General features: G+C 45.2%; 1 protein-coding gene across 1 annotated transcript in view; it reads left to right on the top strand.

The window, feature by feature from the left end:
* The window catches only part of dip2a (disco-interacting protein 2 homolog A), a 365,626-nt gene that overhangs the window by 255,979 nt on the left and 86,601 nt on the right, over positions 1 to 23,046 (top strand). Inside the window, exons 13-16 of the mRNA XM_045212065.1 lie at positions 12,839 to 12,903; positions 16,752 to 16,845; positions 19,264 to 19,383; positions 19,764 to 19,878. Of these exons, the coding sequence (XP_045068000.1) occupies positions 12,839 to 12,903; positions 16,752 to 16,845; positions 19,264 to 19,383; positions 19,764 to 19,878 (394 nt within the window). The remainder of the gene's footprint in view (positions 1 to 12,838; positions 12,904 to 16,751; positions 16,846 to 19,263; positions 19,384 to 19,763; positions 19,879 to 23,046) is intronic.

The following is a 23,046-nucleotide window of genomic DNA, read 5'->3' as shown; positions in this document are numbered from 1 at the left end:
GCCCTTACACAGCCTGGAGGTGTATTGGGTGATTGTCCTGTTGAAAAACAAATGATAGTCCCACTAAGCCCAAACCAGATGGGATGGCTTATCGCTGCAGAATGCTGTTGTAGCCATGCTGGTTAAGTGTGCCTTGAATTCGAAATAAATCACAGACAGTGTCACCAGCATAGCACCCCCACACCATAACACCTCCTCCTCCATGCTTTATGGTGGGAACTACACATGCGGAGGTCATCCGTTCACCCACACCGCGTCTCACAAAGACACGGCGGTTTGAACCAAAATTCTCCAATTTGGACTCCAGACCAAAGGACACATTTCCACCGGTCTAATGTCCATTGCTCGTGTTTCTTGGCCCAAGCAGGTCTCTTCTTCTTATTGGTGTCCTTTAGTAGTGGTTTCTTTGCAGCAATTCAACCATGAAGGCCTGATTCACACAGTCCCTTCTGAACAGTTTATGTTAAGATGTGTCTGTGACTTGAACTCTGTGAAGCATTTATTTGGGCTGCAATTTCTGAGGCTGGTAACTCTAATTAAGTTATACTCTGCAGCAGAGGTAACTCTGGTTCTTCCATTCCTGTGGTGGTCCTCATGAGAGCCAGTTTCATCATAGCGCTTGATGGTTTTTGCAACTGCACTTGAATAAACTTTCAAAGTAGGGCTATCTTCTGTATACCTTGTCACAACACTGATTGGCTCAAACACCTTAAGAAGGAAATAAATTCCACAAATTAACCTTCAATAAGGCACACCTGTTAATTGAAATACATTCCAGGTGACTACCTCATGAAGCTGTTTGAGAGAATGCCAAGAGTGTGCAAAGCTGTCATCAAGGCAAAGGGTGACTATTTGAATAATCTCAAATCTCAAATATATTTTGATTTGTTTAACACTTTTTTGGTTACTACATGATTTCATATGTGTAATCTGAGGGAAATATGTGTCTCTAATATGGTCATACATTTGGCAGGAGGTTAGGAAGTGCAGCTCAGTTTCCACCTCATTTTGTGGGCAGTGTGCACATAGCCTGTCTTCTCTTGAGAGCCAGGTCTGCCTATGGCGGCCTTTCTCAATAGCAAGGCTATGCTCACTGAGTCTGTACATAGTCAAAGCTTTCCTTAAATTTGGGTCAGTCACAGTGGTCAGGTATTCTGCCACTGTGTAGCATTCTAGTTTGCTCTATTTTTTTGTTAATTCTTTCCAATGTGTCAAGTAATTATCTTTTTGTTTTCTCATGATTTGGTTGGGTCTAATTGTGTTGCTGCCCCGGGGCTCTGTGGGGTCTGTTTGTGTTTGTGAACAGAGCCCCAGGACCAGCTTACTTAGGGGACTCTTCTCCAGGTTAATCTCTCTGTAGGTGATGGCTTTGTTATGGAAGGTTTGGGAATCGCTTCCTTTTAGGTGGTTGTAGAATTCAACGGCTCTTTTCTGGATTTTGATAATTAGCGGGTATAGGCCTAATTCTTCTCTGCATGCATTATTTGGTGTTGTACGCTGAGGATATTTTTGCAGAATTATGCATGCAGAGTCTCAATTTGGTGTTTGTCCCATTTTATGAATTATTGGTTGGTGAGCGGACCCCAGACCTCACAACCATAAAGGGCAATGGGTTCTATAACTGATTCAAGTATTTTTTGCCAGATCCTAATTGGTATGTCAAATTTTATGTTCCTTTTGATGGCATAGAAGGCCCTTCTTGCCTTGTCTCTCAGATCGTTCACAGCTTTGTGGAAGTTACCTGTGGTGCTGATGTTTAGGCCGAGGTATGTATCGTTTTTTGTGTGCTCTAGGGCAACGGTGTCTAGATGGAATTTGTATTTGTGGTCCTGGCAACTAGACCTTTTTTGGAACACCATTATTTTTATCTTACTGAGATTTACTGTCAGGGCCCAGGTCTGACAGAATCTGTGCAGAAGATCTAGGTGCTGCTGTAGGCCCTCCTTGGTTGGTGACAGAAGCACCAGATCATCAGCAAACAGTAGACATGTGACTTCAGATTCTAGTAGGGTGAGGCCGGGTGCTGCAGACTGTTCTAGTACCCTCGCCAATTTGTTGATATAAACTACCGTTCAAAAGTTTGGGGTCACTTAGAAATGTCCTTGTTTTCCATGAAAACATACACGAAATGAGTTTGAATAGGAAATATAGCAAAATGTATAGGAAATGTTGTCATTGACAAGGTTAGAAATAATGATTTTTGATTTAAATAATAATTGTGTCCTTCAAACTTTGCTTTCGTGAAAGAATCCTCCATTTGCAGCAATTACAGCCTTGCAGACCTTTGGCATTCTAGTTGTCAATTTGTTGAGGTAATCTGAAGAGATGTCACCCCATGCTTCCTGAAGCACCTCCCACAAGTTGGATTGGCTTGATGGGCAATTCTTACGTACCATACGGTCAAGCTGCTCCCACAACAGCTCAATAGGGTTGAGATCCGGTGACTGTGCTGGCCACTCCATTATAGACAGAATACCAGCTGACTGCTTCTTCCCTAAATAGTTATTGCATAGTTTGGAGCTGTGCTTTGTTTCATTGTCCTGTTGAAGGAGGACATTGGCTCCAATCAAGTGCTGTCCACAGGGTATGGCATGGTGTTGCAAAATGGAGTGATAGCCTTCCTTCTTCAAGATCCCTTTTACCCTGTACAAATCTCCCACTTTACCACCACCAAAGCACCCCCAGACCATCACATTGCCTCCGCAATGCTTGACAGATGGCATCAAGCACTCCTCCAGCATCTTTTCATTTGGTCTGCGTCTCACAAATGTTCTTCTTTGTAATCCAAACACCTCAAACTACGATTCGTCTGTCCATAACACTTTTTTCCAATCTTCCTCTGTCCAGTGTCTGTGTTCTTTTGCCCATCTTAATATTTTCTTTTTATTGGCCAGTCTGAGATATGGCTTTTCCTTTGCAACTCTGCCTAGCAGGTCAGCATCCCGGAGTCGCCTCTTCACTGTTGACGTTGAGACTGGTGTTTTGCGGGTACTATTTAATGAAGCTGCCAGTTGAGGACCTGTGTGGCGTCTGTTTCTCAAACTAGACACTAATGTATTTGTCCTCTTGCTCAGTTGTGCGCCGGGGCCTCCCACTCCTCTTTCTATTCTGGTAAGGCCAGTTTGCGCTGTTCTGTGAAGGGAGAAGTACACAGCGTTGTACGAGATCTTCAGTTTCTTGGCAATTTCTCGCATGGAATAGCCTTCATTTCTCAGAACAAGTATAGACTGACGAGTTTCAGAAGAAAGTTATTTGTTTCTGGCCATTTTGAGCCTGAAATCAAACCCACAATTGCTGATGCTCCAGATACTCAACTAGTCTCAAGAAGGCCAGTTTTATTGCTTCTTTAATCAGCCAACAGTTTTCAGCTGTGCTAACATAATTGCAAAAGGGTTTTCTAATTATCAATTAGCCTTTTAAAATGATAAACTTGGATTAGCAAACACAACGTGCCATTGTAACACATGATTGATGGTTGCTGATAATGGGCCTCTGTACGCCTATGTAGATATTCCATTAAAAATCAGCCGTTTCCAGCTACAATAGCCATTTACGACATTAACAATGTCTACACTGTATTTCCGATGAATTTGATGTTATTTTAATGGACAAAAGAAATAGCTTTTCTTTCGAAAACAAGGACATTTCTAAGTGACCCCAAACTTTTGAACGGTAGTGTACAGTCGTGGTCGTGGTCAAAAGTTTTGAGAATGACACAAATATTAATTTTCACAAGTCTGCTGCCTCAGTTTTTATGATGGCAATTTGCATATACTCCAGAATATTATGAAGAGTGATCAGATAAATTGCAATTAATTAAAGTCCCTCTTTGCCATGAAAATGAACTTAATCCCCCAAAAAAACATTTCCACTGCATTTCAGCCCTGCCACAAAAGGACCAGCTGACATCATGTCAGTGATTCTCTCGTTAACACAGGTGAGAGTGTTGACAAGGACAAGGCTGGAGATCACTCTGTCATGCTGATTGAGTTAGAATAACAGACTGGAAGCTTTAAAAGGAGGGTGGTGCTTGAAATCATTGTTCTTCCTCTGTTAACCATGGTTACCTGCAAGGAAACACGTGCCATCATCATTGCTTTGCACAAAAAGGGCTTCACAGGCTAGGATATTGCTGCTAGTAAGATTGCACCTAAATCAACCATTTATCGGATCATCAAGAACTTCAAGGAGAGAGGTTCAATTGTTGTGAAGAAGGCTTCAGGGCGCCCAAGAAGGTCCAGCAAGCACCAGGACCGTCTCCTAAAGTTGATTCAGCTGTGGGATCGGGGCACCACCAGTGCAGAGCTTGCTCAGGAATGGCAGCAGGCAGGTGTGAGTGCATCTGCACGCACAGTGAGGCAAAGACTTTTGGAGGATGGCCTGGTGTCAAGAAGGGCAGCGAGGAAGCCACTTCTCTCCAGGAAAAACATCAGGGACAGACTGATATTCTGCAAAAGGTACAGGGATTGGACTGCTGAGGACTGGGGTAAAGTAATTTTCTCTGATGAATCCCCTTTCCGATTGTTTGGGGCATCCAGAAAAAAGCTTGTCCGGAGAAGACAAGGTGAGTGCTACCATCAGTCCTGTGTCATGCCAACAGTAAAGCATCCTGAGACCATTCATGTGTGGGGTTGCTTCTCATCCAAGGGAGTGGGCTCACTCACAATTTTGCTTAAGAACACAGCCATGAATAAAGAATGGTACCAACACATCCTCCGAGAGCAACTTCTCCCAACCATCCAAGAACAGTTTGGTGACGAACAATGTCTTTTCCAGCATGATGGAGCACCTCGCCATAAGGCAAAAGTGATATCTAAGTGGCTCGGGGAACAAAACATCGACATTTTGGGTCCATGGCCAGGAAACTCCCCAGACCTTAATCCCATTGAGAACTTGTGGTCAATCCTCAAGAGGCGGGTGGACAATCAAAAACCAACCAATTCTGACAAACTCCAAGCATTGATTATGCAAGAATGGGCTGCCATCAGTCAGGATGTGGCCCAGAAGTTAATTGACAGCATGCCAGGGCAGATTGTAGAGGTCTTGAAAAAGAAGGGTCAACACTGCAAATATTGACTGTTTGCAAAAACTTAATGTAATTGTCAATAAAAGCCTTTGACACTTATGGAATGCTTGTAATTATACATTAGTATACCATAGTAACATCTGACAAAAATATCTAAAAACACTGAAGCAGCAAACTTTGTGAAGACCAATACTTGTGTCATTCTCAAAACTTTTGACCACGACTGTATATGTTGAAGAGGGTGGGGCTTAAACTGCATCCCTGTCTCACCCCACGGCCCTGTGGAAAGAAATGTGTGTGTTTTTTGCCAATTTTTACCGCACACTTGTTGTGTACATGGATTCTATAATGTTGTATGTTTTTCCCCCAACACCACTTTCCATCAATTTCTATAGCAGACCCTCATGCCAAATTGAGTAAAACGTTTTTTTGAAATCAACAAAGCATGAGAAGACTTTGCCTTTGTTTTGGTTTGTTTGTTTGTCAATTAGGGTGTGCAATATATGGTGAATATGTGGTCTGTCATACAGTAATTTGGTAAAAAGCCAATTTGACATATGCTCAGTACTTTGTTTTCAGTGAGGAAATGAACTAGTCTGCTGTTAATGATAATGCAGAGGATTTTCCCAAGGTTGCTGTTGACGCATATTCCACTATAGTTATTGGGGGCAAATTTGTCTCCACTTTTGTGGATTGGGGTGATCAGTCCTTGGTTCCAAATATTGGGGAAAATGCCAGAGCCAAGTATGATGTTAGAGTTTAAGCCAATTGGAATTTGTGGTCTTTATATTTTATCATTTCATTGAGGATACCATCAACACCACAGGCCTTTTTGGGTTGGAGGGTTTATATATTGTCCTGTAGTTCATTCAATGTAATTGGAGAATCCAGTGGGTTCTGGTAGTCTTTAATAGTTGATTCTAATATTTGTATTTGATCATGTATATTTTTTTGCTGTTTGTTCTTTGTTATAGGGCCAAAAAGATTGGAGAAGTGGTTTACCCATACATCTCCGTTTTGGATAGATAACTCTTCGTGTTGTTGTTTGTTTAGTGTTTTCCAATTTTCCCAGAAGTGGTTAGAGTCTATGGATTCTTCAATTACATTGAGCTGATTTCTGACGTGCTGTTCCTTCTTTTTCCGTAGTGTATTTCTGTATTGTTGTAGTTATTCACCATAGTGAAGGCGAAGGCTCAAGTTTTCTTTCAAACCATTTGTCATTGTTGTTAATTTTCTTAGGATTTCTGTTTGAAATGTTTAGATATGATAGGGAAGCTGAGAGGTCAAATATACTGTTTAGGTTTTCTACTGCAGGAGTTGTGACCCGTTTTTGTTGGTTATGTTGTCGTAGTTGTGTCTAGGGGGGCATATTTGGGAGGGAATGCTGTCACCTCCAGGTAGGTGTTTGTCCCCCTGTGTGCTGAGGGTGTCAGGTTCTTGTCCAGTTCTGGCATTTAGGTCGCCACAGACTAGTGTCCCTGGGCCTGGAAATGATTGATTTCCCCCTCCAGGATGGAGAAACTGTCTTCATTAAAGTATGGGGATTCTAGTGGGGGGATATAGGTAGCACACAGGAGGACATTTTTCTCTGTTGAGATCATTTCCTTTTGAATTTCTAGCCAAATGTAAAATGTTCCTGTTTTGATTAATTTAATAGAGTGAGTTAGGTCAGCTCTATACCAAATTAGCATACCCCCTGAGTCCCTTCCCTGTTTCACACCTGGTAGTTTGGTGGATGGGACTACCAGCTCTCTGTAACCTAGAGGGCAACCAGTGGGTCCATCTCCTCTATACCATGTTTCTTTTAGGATGACAATGTCTGTATTTCTGATTTATTTGGTGAAGTCCAGGTTCCTGCTCTTTAGGCCAAAGACAGATGACCTCAGGCCTTGGATATTCCAGGGTGAGATAGTGAAGCCTTTGTGTTCCATAAAGTGTCCAATGTTGTTAGTCGTGTGGTTTGGCCTCCCTCCCTCTGTCTCTCCTCCCTCCCTCTCTCTGCCTCCCTCTCTGCCTCCCTCTCTCTGCCTCCCTCTCTGCCTACCTCTCTCTGCCTCCCTCTCCTCCCTCTCTCCTCCCCCCTCTCTCCTCCCTCCCTCCCTCTGTCTCTCCTCCCTCCCTCCCTCTCTCCTCCCTCCCTCTCTCTGTCTCTCCTCTCCTCCCTCCCTCTCTCCTCCCTCCCTCTCTCTGTCTCTCCTCCCTCCCTCTCTCTGTCTCTCCTCTCCTCCCTCTCTCTGTCTCTCCTCTCCTCCCTCTCTCTGTCTCTACTCTCCTCCCTCTCTCTGTCTCTCCTCTCCTCCCTCCCTCTGTCTCTCCTCCCTCCCTCCCTCTCTCTCCTCCCTCCACCCTCTCCTCTCCTCCTTCCCTCCCTCTCCTCTCCTCCCTCTTGTCTCTCCTCTCCTCCCTCCTGCTATCTCTCCTTTCCTCCCTCTTTTTTCCCTCCTCCCCCTCTCTGCCTCTCCTCTCTCCTCTCTTCCTTCTTCTCTCCTCTCCTCCCTCCCTCCCTCTCTCTCCTCCCTCCACCCTCTCCTCCCTCCCTCCCTCTCTCTCCTCCCTCCACCCTCTCCTCCCTCCACCCTCTCCTCTCCTGCTTCCCTCTGTCTCTCCTCTCCTCCCTCCCTCCCTCCCTCCCTCCTCTCCTCCCTCTGTCTCTCCTCCCTCTCCTCCCTCTGTCTCTCCTCCCTCCACCCTCTCCTCTCCTCCCTCCCTCCCTCTCCTCTCTCTCTCTGTCTCTCCTCTCCTCTCCTCCCTCCCTCCCTCCCTCCCTCCTCTCCTCCCTCTGTCTCTCCTCCCTCTCCTCCCTCTGTCTCTCCTCCCTCCACCCTCTCCTCTCCTCCCTCCCTCCCTCTCCTCTCCTCTCCTCCCTCCCTCCCTCTCCTCTCCTCCCTCTCTCTCCTCCCTCCACCCTCTCCTCTCCTCCTTCCCTCCCTCTCCTCTCCTCTCTCTGTCTCTCCTCTCCTCCCTCTCTCTCCTCCCTCCACCCTCTCCTCTCCTCCTTCCCTCCCTCTCCTCTCCTCTCTCTGTCTCTCCTCCCTCCCTCCCTCCCTCTGTCTCTCCTCCCTCCCTCCCTCCCTCCCTCCCTCCCTCCCTCCCTCCCTCCTCCCTCCCTCCCTCCCTCCCTCCCTCCCTCCCTCCCTCCCTCCCTCCCTCCCTCCTTCCTCCCTCCCTCCCTCCCTCTGTCTCTCCTCTCCTCCCTCTCTCTCCTCCCTCCACCCTCTCCTCTCCTCCTTCCCTCCCTCTCCTCTCCTCCTTCCCTCCCTCTCCTCTCCTCTCTCTGTCTCTCCTCTCCTCCCTCTCTCTGTCTCTCCTCCCTCCCTCCCTCCCTCTCTCTCCTCCCTCCACCCTCTCTCCTCCCTCCACCCTCTCCTCTCCTCTCCTCCTTCCCTCCCTCTCCTCTCCTTCCTCTTGTCTCTCCTCTCCTCCCTCCTGCTATCTCTCCTTTCCTCCCTCTTTGTTCCCTCCTCCCCCTCTCTGCCTCTCCTCTCTCCTCTCTTCCTTCTTCTCTCCTCTCCTCCCCCCCTCCCTCTCTCTCCTCCCTCCACCCTCTCCTCCCTCCACCCTCTCCTCTCCTCCTTCCCTCCTCTCCTCCTTCCCTCTGTCTCTCCTCTCCTCCCGCCCTCCCTCCCTCCCTCCCTCCCTCCCTCCCTCCCTCCTCTCCTCCCTCTTTCTCTCCTCCCTCCCTCTTTCTCCCTCCCTCCCTCTCTCTGCCTCCCTCTCTCTGTCTCTCCTCCCTCCCTCCCTCTGTCTCTCCTCCTCTCCTCTCTCCTCCTCCCTCTCTCCTCTCCTCCCTGTCTCTCCTCCTCCTCTCCTCTCTCCTCCTCCTCTCCTCTCTCCTCCTTCCCTCTCTCTCCTCCCTCCCTCTCTCTGCCTCCCTCTCTCCTCTCCTCCCTGTCTCTCCTCCTCCTCTCCTCTCTCCTCCCTCTCCTCTCCTCCCCTCCCTGTCTCTCCTCCTTCTCTCCTCTCTCCTCCCTCTCTCTCCTCTCCTCCCTGTCTCTCCTCCTTCTCTCCTCTCTCCTCCCTCTCTCTCCTCTCCTCCCTGTCTCTCTAAGTGGACGGGTCACTATTGTCTAGACATGTACACATGTTCATGAAATACAATAGATGACCATAATCTTCCCCAGAGACACCTGACTTGATGGGTCATGTAATCATCTGGTGAAGTGGGGTCTTTTGTTTAGACTTGTAGCCAAACAATGAACCGACATAATCCCAAGCCATACTACTACAAATACAAACATTGTCATAGCTGTAGTATTAATCTGCAGGTAGCTAACGCTAACCAACTACAGTGGGGGGAAAAAGTATTTAGTCAGCCACCAATTGTGCAAGTTCTCCCACTTAAAAAGATGAGAGAGGCCTGTAATTTTCATCATAGGTACACGTCAACTATGACAGACAAATTGAGGGGAAAAAATCCAGAAAATCAAATTGTAGCATTTTTTATTAATGTATTTGCAAATTATGGTGGAAAATGAGTATTTGGTCAATAACAAAAGTTTCTCAATACTTTGTTATATACCCTTTGTTGGCAATGACACAGATCAAACGTTTTCTGTAAGTCTTCACAAGGTTTTCACACACTGTTGCTGGTATTTTGGCCCATTCCTCCATGCAGATCTCCTCTAGAGCAGTGATGTTTTGGGGCTGTCGCTGGGCATCACGGACTTTCAACTCCCTCCAAAGATTTTCTATGGGGTTGAGATCTGGAGACTGGCTAGGCCACTCCAGGACCTTGAAATGCTTCTTACGAAGCCACTCCTTCGTTGCCCGGGCGGTGTGTTTAGGATCATTGTCATGCTGAAAGACCCAGCCACGTTTCATCTTCAATGCCCTTGCTGATGGAAGGAGGTTTTCACTCAAAATCTCACGATACATGGCCCCATTCATTCTTTCCTTTACACGGATCAGTCGTCCTGGTCCCTTTGCAGAAAAAACAGCCCCCAAAGCATGATGTTTCCACCCCCATGCTTCACAGTAGGTATGGTGTTCTTTGGATGCAACTCAGCATTCTTTGTCCTCCAAACACGACGAGTTGAGTTTTTACCAAAAAGTTATATTTTGGTTTCATCTGACCATATGACATTCTCCCAATCCTCTTCTGGATCATCCAAATGCATTCTAGCAAACTTCAGACGGGCCTGGACATGTACTGGCTTAAGCAGGGGGACACGTCTGGCACTGCAGGATTTGAGTCCCTGGCGGCGTAGTGTGTTACTGATGGTAGGCTTTGTTACTTTGGTCCCAGCTCTCTGCAGGTCATTCACTAGGTCCCCCCGTGTGGTTCTGGGATTTTTGCCCACCGTTCTTGTGATCATTTTGACCACACGGGGTGAGATCTTGCGTGGAGCCCCAGATCGAGGGAGATTATCAAACCAAGCTGCTTACCTATTGCAGATTCAGTCTTCCCAGCCTGGTGCAGGTCTACAATTTTGTTTCTGGTGTCCTTTGACAGCTCTTTGGTCTTGGCCATAGTGGAGTTTGGAGTGTGACTGTTTGAGGTTGTGGACAGGTGTCTTTTATACTGATAACAAGTTCAAACAGGTGCCATTAATACAGGTAACGAGTGGAGGACAGAGGAGCCTCTTAAAGAAGAAGTTACAGGTCTGTGAGAGCCAGAAATCTTGCTTGTTTGTAGGTGACCAAATACTTATTTTCCACCATAATTTGCAAATAAATTCATAAAAAATCCTACAATGTGATTATCTGGAGAAAAGAAATCTCAGGCCTCTCTCATCTTTTTAAGTGGGAGAACTTGCACAATTGGTGGCTAACTAAATAATTTTTCCCCCACTGTACACCTAGTGTGAAGGAGTGACGTGGGACATACACCTAGTGTGAAGGAGTGACGTGGGACATACACCTAGTGTGAAGGAGTGACGTGGGACATACACCTAGTGTGAAGGAGTGACGTGGGACATACACCTAGTGTGAAGGAGTGACGTGGGACATACACCTAGTGTGAAGGAGTGACGTGGGACATACACCTAGTGTGAAGGAGTGATGTGGGACATACACCTAGTGTGAAGGAGTGACGTGGGACATACACATAGTGTGAAGGAGTGAGGTGGGACATACACCTAGTGTGAAGGAGTGACGTGGGACATACACCTAGTGTGAAGGAGTGACGTGGGACATACACCTAGTGTGAAGGAGTGACGTGGGACATACACCTAGTGTGAAGGAGTGACGTGGGACATACACCTAGTGTGAAGGAGTGATGTGGGACATACACCTAGTGTGAAGGAGTGACGTGGGACATACACATAGTGTGAAGGAGTGAGGTGGGACATACACCTAGTGTGAAGGAGTGACGTGGGACATACACCTAGTGTGAAGGAGTGATGTGGGACATACACCTAGTGTGAAGGAGTGACGTGGGACATACACCTAGTGTGAAGGAGTGACGTGGGACATACACCTAGTGTGAAGGAGTGAGGTGGGACATACACCTAGTGTGAAGGAGTGATGTGGGACATACACCTAGTGTGAAGGAGTGACGTGGGACATACACCTAGTGTGAAGGAGTGAGGTGGGACATACACCTAGTGTGAATGAGTGATGTGGGACATACACCTAGTGTGAAGGAGTGACGTGGGACATACACCTAGTGTGAAGGAGTGATGTGGGACATACACCTAGTGTGAAGGAGTGATGTGGGACATACACCTAGTGTGAAGGAGTGACACTTAGTTTCCTGAAAGTCACATTTAGTTACTTTTATTATGTTTATCTTTACTTTTTTTGTACATAAAGTTACTATGAGGTTACTATGAGGTTACTATGAAGTTACTATGAAGTTACTATGAAGTTACTATGAGGTTACTATGAAGTTACTATGAGGTTACTATGAAGTTACTATGAGGTTACTATGAGGTTACTATGAGGTTACTATGAGGTTACTATGAGGTTACTATGAGGTTACTATGAAGTTACTATGAGGTTACTATGAAGTTACTATGAGGTTACTATGAGGTTACTATGAGGTTACTATGAAGTTACTATGAGGTTACTATGAGGTTACTATGAGGTTACTATGAGGTTACTATGAGGTTACTATGAGGTTACTATGAAGTTACTATGAGGTTACTATGAAGTTACTATGAGGTTACTATGAGGTTACTATGAGGTTACTATGAAGTTACTATGAGGTTACTATGAATTTACTAACTAGGTTACTATGAGGTTACTATGAGGTTACTATGAAGTTACTATGAGGTTACTATGAGGTTACTATGAGGTTACTATGAAGTTACTATGAGGTTACTATGAAGTTACTATGAGGTTACTATGAGGTTACTATGAAGTTACTATGAGGTTACTATGAAGTTACTATGAAGTTACTATGAGGTTACTATGAAGTTACTATGAGGTTACTATGAAGTTACTATGAGGTTACTATGAGGTTACTATGAAGTTACTATGAGGTTATTATGAGGTTACTATGAGGTTACTATGAAGTTACTGAGGTTACTATGAGGTTACTATGAAGTTACTATGAGGTTACTATGAGGTTACTATGAAGTTACTATGAGGTTACTATGAAGTTACTATGAAGTTACTATGAGGTTACTATGAAGTTACTATGAAGTTACTACACCAGTTGTTTTCGGTGCATGTGACACATACAATTTGATTTGATTTAGACCTCTTTCTGGTTCTGCTTTAATTCAGAACCTTATCAAGGTCACAATTTAGTTCTCTATTCAAGAGGGAATTTAGTATTTCATATCATCCAGGCATAATGTGGTCAGTGAGAAAGGGCAACCGGGATGTTTTAATAGTGTATTTAATAAGTGACTGTTTCTGTTCCAGCTGAGACCATTTGCAACGTCCTGGACTTCAAGAGAGATGCAGGACTGTGGCACGGGGTTCTCACTGTGAGTACACTCATTATACATAGACAGTGGTACAAAGTACTTCAGTAAAAATACTAATGTACTACTTAAGTAGTTTTTTGGGGTATCTGTACTTTACTTCACTATTTATATTTTTGACTACTTTTACATTCCCAAAGAAAATCATTGTACTTTTTACTCCATACATTTTCCCTGACACCCAAAAGTACTCGTTACATTTCGAATGCTTAGCAGGACAGGAAAATGGTCCAATTCACGCACTTATCAAGAGAACATCCCTGGTCATCCCTACTGCCTCTGATCTGGCGGACTCACTAAACACAAATGCTTCATTTGTAAAGGTGTCTTAAGTGTTGGAGTGTGCTGCTGGCTATCCGTAAATTAAAAAAACAAGAAAATGGTGCCGTCTGGTTTACTTAATATAAGGAATTATTTATACTCGTACTTTTACTTGTGATACTTAAGTATATTTTAGCAATTACATTTACTTTTGATCGTTAAGTATATTTTAAACCAAATACACTACCGTTCAAAAGTTTGGGATCACTTAGAAATGTCCTTGTTTTCAAAAGAAAATCTATTTTTTTGTCCATTAAAATAACATAAAATTGATCCGAAATACAGTGTAGACATTGTTAATGTTGTAAATGGCTGTTGTAGCTGGAAACGGCAGATGTTTAATGTAATATCTACATAGGCGTACAGAGGCCCATTATCAGCAACCATCAGTCCTGTGTTCCAATGGCATGTTGTGTTTGCTAATCCAAGTTTATCATTTTAAAAGGCTAATTGATCATTAGAAAACCCTTTTGCAATTATGTTAGCACAGCTGAAAACTGTTGTGCTGATTAATTAAGCAATAAAACTTTCCTTCTTGAGACTAGTTGAGTATCTGGAGCATCAGCAATTGTGGGTTCAATTACAGGCTCAAAATGGCCAGAAACAAATAACTTTCCTCTGAAACTCATCAGTCTATTCTTGTTCTGAGAAATGAAGGCTATTCCATGCGAGAAATTGCCAAGAAACTGAAGTTCTCATTCAACGCTGTGTACTACTCCCTTCACAGAACAGCGCAAACTGGCTCTAACCAGAATAGAAAGAGGAGTGGGAGGCCCCGGTGCACAACTGAGCAAGAGGACAAATACATTAGAGTGTCTAGTTTGAGAAACAGACGCCTCACAGGTCCTCAACTGGCAGCTTCATTAAATAGTACTGCAAAACACCAGTCTCAACGTCAACAGTGAAGAGGCGACTCCGGGATGCTGACCTTCTAGGCAGAGTTGCAAAGGAAAAGCCATATCTCAGACTGGCCAATAAAAAGAAAAGATTAAGATGCGCAAAATAACACAGACACTGGACAGAGGAAGATTGGAAAAAAGTGTTAGCGACCCCAAACTTTTGAACGGTAGTGTACTTTTAGACTTTTACTCAAGTAGTATTTTACTGGGTGTCTCACTTTTACTTGAGTCATTTTCTATTAAGGTATCGTTACTGTTACTCAAGTATGACTGTTGGGTACTTTTTCCACCACTGTACATAGATTACACACACACACACACACACACCTGTGTTTGAAATGCTAGCAGGTACTGTTCAGACTAAACTGTGTGACATGACTTGTATTGTCAGTGTTCTCCTGGCATCGGGGACTTTAATCCAGGCAAACTTAAATCCATTGTACCAAATTTCTACCTGTATGTCACATTTGCAACCAGAGGGAAAAAAACTATAGACTACCTTTACTCCACACACAGAGATGCATACAAAGCTCTCCCTCACCCTCCATTTGCTCTCCGTAGCAAATGTGAGTAAGACTTTTAAGCAGGTCAACATTCACAAGACCGCAGGGCCAGACGGAATACCAGGACGTGTACTCCGAGCATGTGCTGATCAACTGGCAAATGTCTTCACTGACATTTTCAACCTCTCCCTAACCGAGACTGTAATACCAACATGTTTCAAGCAGACCACCATAGTCCCCGTGCCAAAGGACACTAAGGTAACCTGCCTAAATGACTACCGACCCGTAGCACTCACGTCAGTAGCCATGAAGTGCTTTGAAATGCTGGTCATGGCTCACATCAACACCATCATCCCAGAAACCCTAGACCCCACTCCAATTCACATACCGCTCCAACAGATCCACAGATGACGCAATCTCAATCGCACTCCACACTGCCGTTTCCCACCTATAAAAAATGAACACCTACGTGAGAATGCTATTCATTGACTACAGCTCAGCGTTCAACACCATAGTGCCCTCAAAGCTCATCACTAAGATAAGGACCCTGGGACTAAACACCTTCCTCTGCAACTGGATCCTGGACTTCCTGACGGGCCGCCCCCAGGTGGTAAGGGTAGGTAACAACACATCTGCCACGCTGATCCTCAACACGGGGGCCCCTCAGGGGTGCGTGCTCAGTCCCCTCCTGTACTCCCTGTTCACCCATGACTGCATGGCCAGGCACGACTCCAACATCATCATTAAGTTTGCCGACGACACAACAGTGGTAGGCCTGATCACCGACAACGATGAGACTGCCTACAGGGAGGAGGTCAGAGACCTGGCCGTGTGGTGCCAGGACAACAACCTCTCCCTCAACGTGACCAAGACAAAGGAGATGATTGTGGACTACAGGAAAAGGAGGGCTGAACACGCCCCCATTAACATCGAAGGGGCTGTAGTGGAGCGGGTCAAAAGTTTCAAGTTCCTTGGTGTCCAAATCACCAACAAACTATCATGGTCCAAACACACCAAGACAGTCGTGAAGAGGGCACGACAACACCTTTTCCCCCTCTGGAGACTCAAAAGATTTGACATTGGTCCCCAGATCCTCAAAAAGTTATACAGCTGCACCATCGAGAGCATCCTGACTGGTTGCATCACCACCTGGTATGGCAACTGCTTGGCCTCCGACCGCAAGGCACTACAGAGGGTAGTGCGTACGGCCCAGTACATCACTGGGGCCAAGCTTCCTGCCATCCAGGACCTATATACCAGGTGGTGTCAGGGGAAGGCCCTAAAAATTGTCAAAGACTCCATTCACCCTAGTCATAGACTGTTCTCTCTGCTACCGCATGGCAAGCGGTACCGGAGCGCCAAGTCTAGGTCCAAAAGGCTCCTTAACAGCTTCTACCCCCAAGCCTTAACATTTTACATTTTAGTCATTTAGCAGACGCTCTTATCCAGAGCGACTTACAGGAGCAATTAGGGTTAAGTGCCTTGCTTAAGGGCACATCAACATATTTTTCACCTAGTCGGCTCGGGGATTAGAACCAGCGACCTTTCGGTTACTGGCACAACGCTCTTACCCACTACGCTACCTGCCGCCCATAAGACTGCTGAACAATTCATCAAATGGCCACCCGGAATATTTGCATTGTTTTTACACTGCTGCTCCTCGCTGTTTATTATCTATGCATAGTAACTTTACCCCTACCTACATGTACAAATTACCTTGTCTAACCTGTACCCCTGCACATTGACTCAGTACCGGTACCCCCTGTATATAGCCTCGGTATTACCTTGACTAACCTGTACCCCCACACATTGACTCGGTACCGGTACCCCCTGTATATTTTTTACTTTATTTTATTTAGTAAATATTTTCTTAACTCTATTTCTTGAACTGCATTGTTGGTTAAGGGCTTGTAAGTAAGCATTTCACGGTAAGGTCTACACCTGTTGTATTCGGCGCATGTTACAAATAAAATGTGATTTGATTTGATCGTGTGTCATGGACACTGCTGAGAATAACCAGGTAAATACTGTCCTACTGTCTAACCCTAACCCACTGCTGAGAATAACCAGGTAAATACTGTCCTACTGTCCCTGTGTTCACCACCACCATGTTGCTGCTGCTTGGCAGAGTGTGATGACCAGAATGCACGTGATCAGCATCCCTTACTCCCTGATGAAGGTCAACCCTCTCTCCTGGATTCAGAAGGTTCACACTTACAAAGGTGAGAAGGGGTCAAGGTTCACACTAACAAAGGTGAGGAGGGGTCAAGGTTCACATTAACAAAGGTGAGAAGGGGTCAAGGTTCACATTAACAAAGGTGAGAAGGTGTCAAGGTTCACACTTACAAAGGTGAGGAGGGGTCAAGGTTCACACTAACAAAGGTGAGAAGGGGTCAAGGTTCACACTAACAAAGGTGAGGAGGGGTCAAGGTTCACATTAACAAAGGTGAGAAGGGGTCAAGGTTCACATTAACAAAGGTGAGAAGGGGTCAAGGTTCACACTAACAAAGGTGAGAAGGTGTCAAGGTTCACACTAACAAAGGTGAGGAGGGGTCAAGGTTCATGCTTACAAAGGTGAGGAGGGGTCAAGGTTCACATTAACGAAGGTGAGGAGGGGTCAAGGTTCACACTTATGAAGGTGAGGAGGGGTCAAGGTTCACACTTACGAAGGTGAGGAGGGGTCAAGGTTCACATTAACAAAGGTGAGAAGGGGTCAAGGTTCACACTAACAAAGGTGAGGAGGGGTCAAGGTTCACATTAACAAAGGTGAGGAGGGGTCAAGGTTCACACTTACAAAGGTGAGGAGGGGTCAAGGTTCACACTAACAAAGGTGAGAAGGTGTCAAGGTTCACACTAACAAAGGTGAGAAGGTGTCAAGGTTCACACTAACAAAGGTGAGGAGGGGTCAAGGTTCACACTTACAAAGGTGAGAAGGTGTCAAGGTTCACACTAACAAAGGTGAGGAGGGGTCAAGGTTCACACTAACAAAGGTGAGAAGGTGTCAAGGTTCACACTAACAAAGGTGAGAAGGTGTCAAGGTTCACACTAACAAAGGTGAGGAGGGGTCAAGGTTCACACTAACAAAGGTGAGGAGGGGTCAAGGTTCACACTAACAAAGGTGAGGAGGGGTCAAGGTTCACACTTACAAAGGTGAGGAGGGGTCAAGGTTCACACTAACAAAGGTGAGGAGGGGTCAAGGTTCACACTTACAAAGGTGAGGAGGGGTCAAGGTTCACACTAACAAAGGTGAGAAGGTGTCAAGGTTCACACTAACAAAGGTGAGAAGGTGTCAAGGTTCACACTAACAAAGGTGAGGAGGGGTCAAGGTTCACACTTACAAAGGTGAGAAGGTGTCAAGGTTCACACTAACAAAGGTGAGGAGGGGTCAAGGTTCACACTAACAAAGGTGAGAAGGTGTCAAGGTTCACACTAACAAAGGTGAGAAGGTGTCAAGGTTCACACTAACAAAGGTGAGGAGGGGTCAAGGTTCACACTAACAAAGGTGAGGAGGGGTCAAGGTTCACACTAACAAAGGTGAGGAGGGGTCAAGGTTCACACTTACAAAGGTGAGGAGGGGTCAAGGTTCACACTAACAAAGGTGAGGAGGGGTCAAGGTTCACACTAACAAAGGTGAGGAGGGGTCAAGGTTCACACTAACAAAGGTGAGGAGGGGTCAAGGTTCACACTAACAAAGGTGAGGAGGGGTCAAGGTTCACACTTACAAAGGTGAGGAGGGGTCAAGGTTCACACTAACAAAGGTGAGAAGGTGTCAAGGTTCACACTAACAAAGGTGAGGAGGGGTCAAGGTTCACACTTACAAAGGTGAGGAGGGGTCAAGGTTCACACTAACAAAGGTGAGGAGGGGTCAAGGTTCACACTAACAAAGGTGAGAAGGTGTCAAGGTTCACACTAACAAAGGTGAGGAGGGGTCAAGGTTCACACTTACAAAGGTGAGGAGGGGTCAAGGTTCACACTAACAAAGGTGAGGAGGGGTCAAGGTTCACACTAACAAAGGTGAGAAGGTGTCAAGGTTCACACTAACAAAGGTGAGGAGGGGTCAAGGTTCACACTAACAAAGGTGAGGAGGGGTCAAGGTTCACACTAACAAAGGTGAGGAGGGGTCAAGGTTCACACTAACAAAGGTGAGGAGGTGTCCTTCCACCAGTCAGGTTGTGGCCCGGTCCCAAATAGTGCCTTATCCGCTATATAGTGCACTACCCATGTCCAGTGCCCATAGGGAATAGGGTGCCATTTATCATGTGGTCTTAGTCCATCTCAAACAGCCCTTATGTTCTTTGAGCTGGTGATGTTTGTGATCTGGTGTGTGTGTGTGTGTTCTGGTCAGTGTGATCTGGTGTGTGTGTGTGTGTTCTGGTCAGTGTGATGTGTGTGTTCTGGTCAGTGTGTGTGTGTGTGTGTGTGTGTGTGTGTGTGTGTGTGTGTGTTCTGGTCAGTGTGATCTGGTGTGTGTGTGTGTGTGTGTGTTCTGGTCAGTGTGATCTGGTGTGTGTGTGTGTGTGTGTGTGTGTGTGTGTGTGTGTTCTGGTCAGTGAGTGAGTCTTCTCTTATTTGCTCTCCTGCTGTGTGAGGCTGGCTGTGATTGGCTAAACACTGTGTGACTCTGTCTCTGTTCTGTGAAGCGCGGGTAGCTGTGGTGAAGTCCAGGGACATGCACTGGTCCCTGTTGGCCCAGAGAGACCAGAGAGACGTCAGCCTGAGTTCTCTAAGGATGCTCCTAGTAACGGATGGAGCTAACCCCTGTAAGTCTCAACACTATAACATACACTGTACACAATACATACTGCCAATACATACTGCCAATACATACTGCCAATACATACTGCCAATACATACTGCCAATACATACTGCCAATACATACTGCCAATACATACTGCCAATACATACTGCCAATACATACTGCCAATACATACTGCCAATACATACTGCCAATACATACTGCCAATACATACTGCCAATACATACTGCCAATACATACTGCCACTGAGCTCTTTAAGTCTTAACACTATAACATACACTGTTGTTAAAACATACTATATCACAAAGACTCATACTAGAGCAAAACCACTCTTACAGTTTCCACGCTTTAGGACTGATCTAATGCTGTGTGTGTGAGAGCAGGGTCGATATCCTCGTGTGATGCCTTCCTGAACGTGTTCCAGGCACGAGGGCTACGTCCTGAAGTCATCTGTCCTTGTGCCAGTTCTGCTGAGGGCATGACGGTCGCCATCCGAAGGTAGAAGCATGCTACTGCACTAGGCTATATTAAAACCAATACACACTCACACGGACAGTGCTGCCGCTCCCAAAACAAAGGCTGCGTTTGCAGCATCAGCAAAAACACAAAAATACTTCCTTCTTATTGTGTCTGATCCACAGCTAGTGACCAGGTACACTGCCTTCAGAAATTATTCATACCCATTGACTTATTCCACATTTTGTTGTTACAACCTGAATTCAACATTGATTAAATACAATAACCTTTAATGACAAAGTAAAAACATGTTTTTAGACATTTTTGCTAATATATTGAAAATGAAATACAGAAATATCTCATTTACATAAGTATTCACACCTCTGATTTCACCAGGAGGCCAATGGTGACTTTAAAACAGTTGCAGAGTTTAATGGCTGTGATAGGAGAAAACTGAGGATGGATCAACATCATTGTAGTTACTCCACAATACTAACCTAAAGGACAGAGTGAAAAGAAGGAAGCTTTGCAACAAGTCACTAAAGTAATACTGCAACAACAACAAAAATATCCTGAATACAAAGTGTTATGTTTGGGGCCAATCCAATACAGCACATAATTGAGTACCACTCTCCATATTTTCAAGCATAGTGGTGGCTGCATCATGTTATGGGTATACTTGTAATCTTTAAGGACTGGGGAGTTTTTTAGGATAAAAAATAAACGGAATGGAGCAAAGCACAGGCAAAATCCTAGAGGAAACCCTGGTTCAGTCTGCTTTCCACCAGACACTGGGAGAAAAATTCACCTTTCAGCAGGACAATAATCTAAAACACAAGGCCAAATATACACTGGAGTTGCTTACCAAGATGACAGTGAATGTTCCTGAGTGGCCTAGTTACAGTTTTGACTTAAATTGGCTTGAAAATCTATGGCAAGACCTGAACATGGTTCTCTAGCAATGATCAACAACCAATCTGAAAGAGCTTGAAGAATTTGAAAAGAATAATGGGCAAATGTTGCACAAACCAGGTGTGGAAAGCTCTTAGAGACTCACCCAGAAAGACTCACAGCTGTAATCGCCGCCAAAGTATTGATGAGATATTTCTGTATTTCATTTTCAATACATTTGCAAAAAGTTCTAAAAACATGTTTTCATTTTGTCATTACGGGGAACGGTGTGTAGACGGGGGAGAAAAACAGACGGGGGAGGAAAACAAACGGGGGAGGAAAACAGACGGGGGAGGAAAACAAACGGGGGAGGAAAACAGACGGGGGAGGAAAACAGACGGGGAGGAAAACAGACGGGGGAGGAAAACAGACGGGGAGGGAAACAGACGGGGAGGGAAACAGACGGGGAGGGAAACAGACGGGGGAGGAAAACAGACGGGGGAGGGAAACAGACGGGGGAGGGAAACAGACGGGGGAGGGAAACAGACGGGGGAGGAAAACAGACGGGGGAGGGAAACAGACGGGGGAGGGAAACAGACGGGGGAGGGAAACAGACAATCTAATCCATTTAGAATTCAGGCTGAAACACAACAATGTGGAGGAAGTCAAGGAGTATGAATACTATGTGCCTGTGTCTGTTTCCCCTGCAGAGTCACGTGACCCTCCCCCGTCTGTTTCCCTCCCCCGTCTGTTTCCCTCCCCCATCTGTTTCCCTCCCCCGTCTGTTTTGGGAACTCAGTTCTGTTACTTTACCTACACTACCGTTCTAAAGTTTGGGGTCACTTAGAAATGTCCTTGTTTTCGAAAGAAAAAAAAATAATAATGTCCATTAAAATAACATCAAATTGATCAAAAATACAGTGTAGACATTGTTAATGTTGTAAATGGCTATTGTAGCTGGAAACGGCTGATTTGTAATGGAATATCTACATAGGCGTACAGAGGCCCATTATCAGCAACCATCAGTCCTGTGTTCCAATGGCATGTTGTGTTTGCTAATCCAAGTTTATAATTTTAAAAGGCTAATTGATCATTAGAAAACCCCTTTGCAATTATGTTAGCACAGCTGAAAACTCTTGTGCTGATTAAAGAAGCAATAAAACTGGCCTTCTTGAGACTAGTTGAGTATCTGGAGCATCAGCAATTGTGGGTTCGATTACAGGCTCAAAATGTCCAGAAACAAAGAACTCTGAAACTCATCAGTCTATTCTTGTTCTGAGAAATGAAGGATATTCCATGCGAGAAATTGCCAAGAAACTGAAGATCTCGTAAAACGCTGTGTACTACTCCCTTCACAGAACAGCGCAAACTGGCCTTACCAGAATAGAAAGAGGAGTGGGAGGCCCCGGCGCACAACTGAGCAAGAGGACAAATACATTAGAGTGTCTAGTTAGAGAAACAGACGCCTCACAGGTCCTCAACTGGCAGCTTTATTAAATAGTACCCGCAAAACACCAGTCTCAACGTCAACAGTGAAGAGGCGACTCCGGGATGCTGACCTTTTAGGCAGAGTTGCAAAGGAAAAGCCATATCTCAGACAGGCCAATAAAAAGAAAAGATTAAGATGCGCAAAATAACACAGACACTGGACAGAGGAAGATTGGAAAAAAGTGTTATGGACAGACTAATCAAAGTTTGAGGTGTTCGGATCACAAAGAAGAACATTTGTGAGACGCAGACCAAATGAAAAGATGCTGGAGGAGTGCTTGATGCCATCTGTCAAGCATGGTGGAGGCAATGTGATGGTCTGGGGGTGCTTTGGTGGTGGTAAAGTGGGAGATTTGTACAGGGTAAAAGGGATCTTGAAGAAGGAAGGCTATCACTCCATTTTGCAACACCATGCCATACCCTGTGGACGGCGCTTGATTGGAGCCAATTTCCTCCTACAACAGGACAATGACCCAAAGCACAGCTCCAAACTATGCAAGAACTATTTAGGGAAGAAGCAGTCAGCTGGTATTCTGTCTATAATGGAGTGGCCAGCACAGTCACCGGATCTCAACCCTATTGAGCTGTTGTGGGAGCAGCTTGACCGTATGGTACGTAAGAAGTGCCCATCAAGCCAATCCAACTTGTGGGAGGTGCTTCAGGAAGCATGTGGTGAAATCTCTTCAGATTACCTCAACAAATTGACAACTAGAATGCCAATGGTCTGCAAGGCTGTAATTGCTGCAAATGGAGGATTCTTTCACGAAAGCAAATTATTATTTCAATTAAAAATCATTATTTCTGACCTTGTCAATGACTACATTTCCTATT

The sequence above is a fragment of the Coregonus clupeaformis genome, chromosome 40 (assembly GCF_020615455.1).
Source record: "Coregonus clupeaformis isolate EN_2021a chromosome 40, ASM2061545v1, whole genome shotgun sequence".
Classification (NCBI taxonomy): Eukaryota; Metazoa; Chordata; class Actinopteri; order Salmoniformes; family Salmonidae; genus Coregonus; species Coregonus clupeaformis.
Note: the sequence above shows the minus strand (reverse complement) of the source record. Positions and strands in the feature narration are given on the sequence as shown.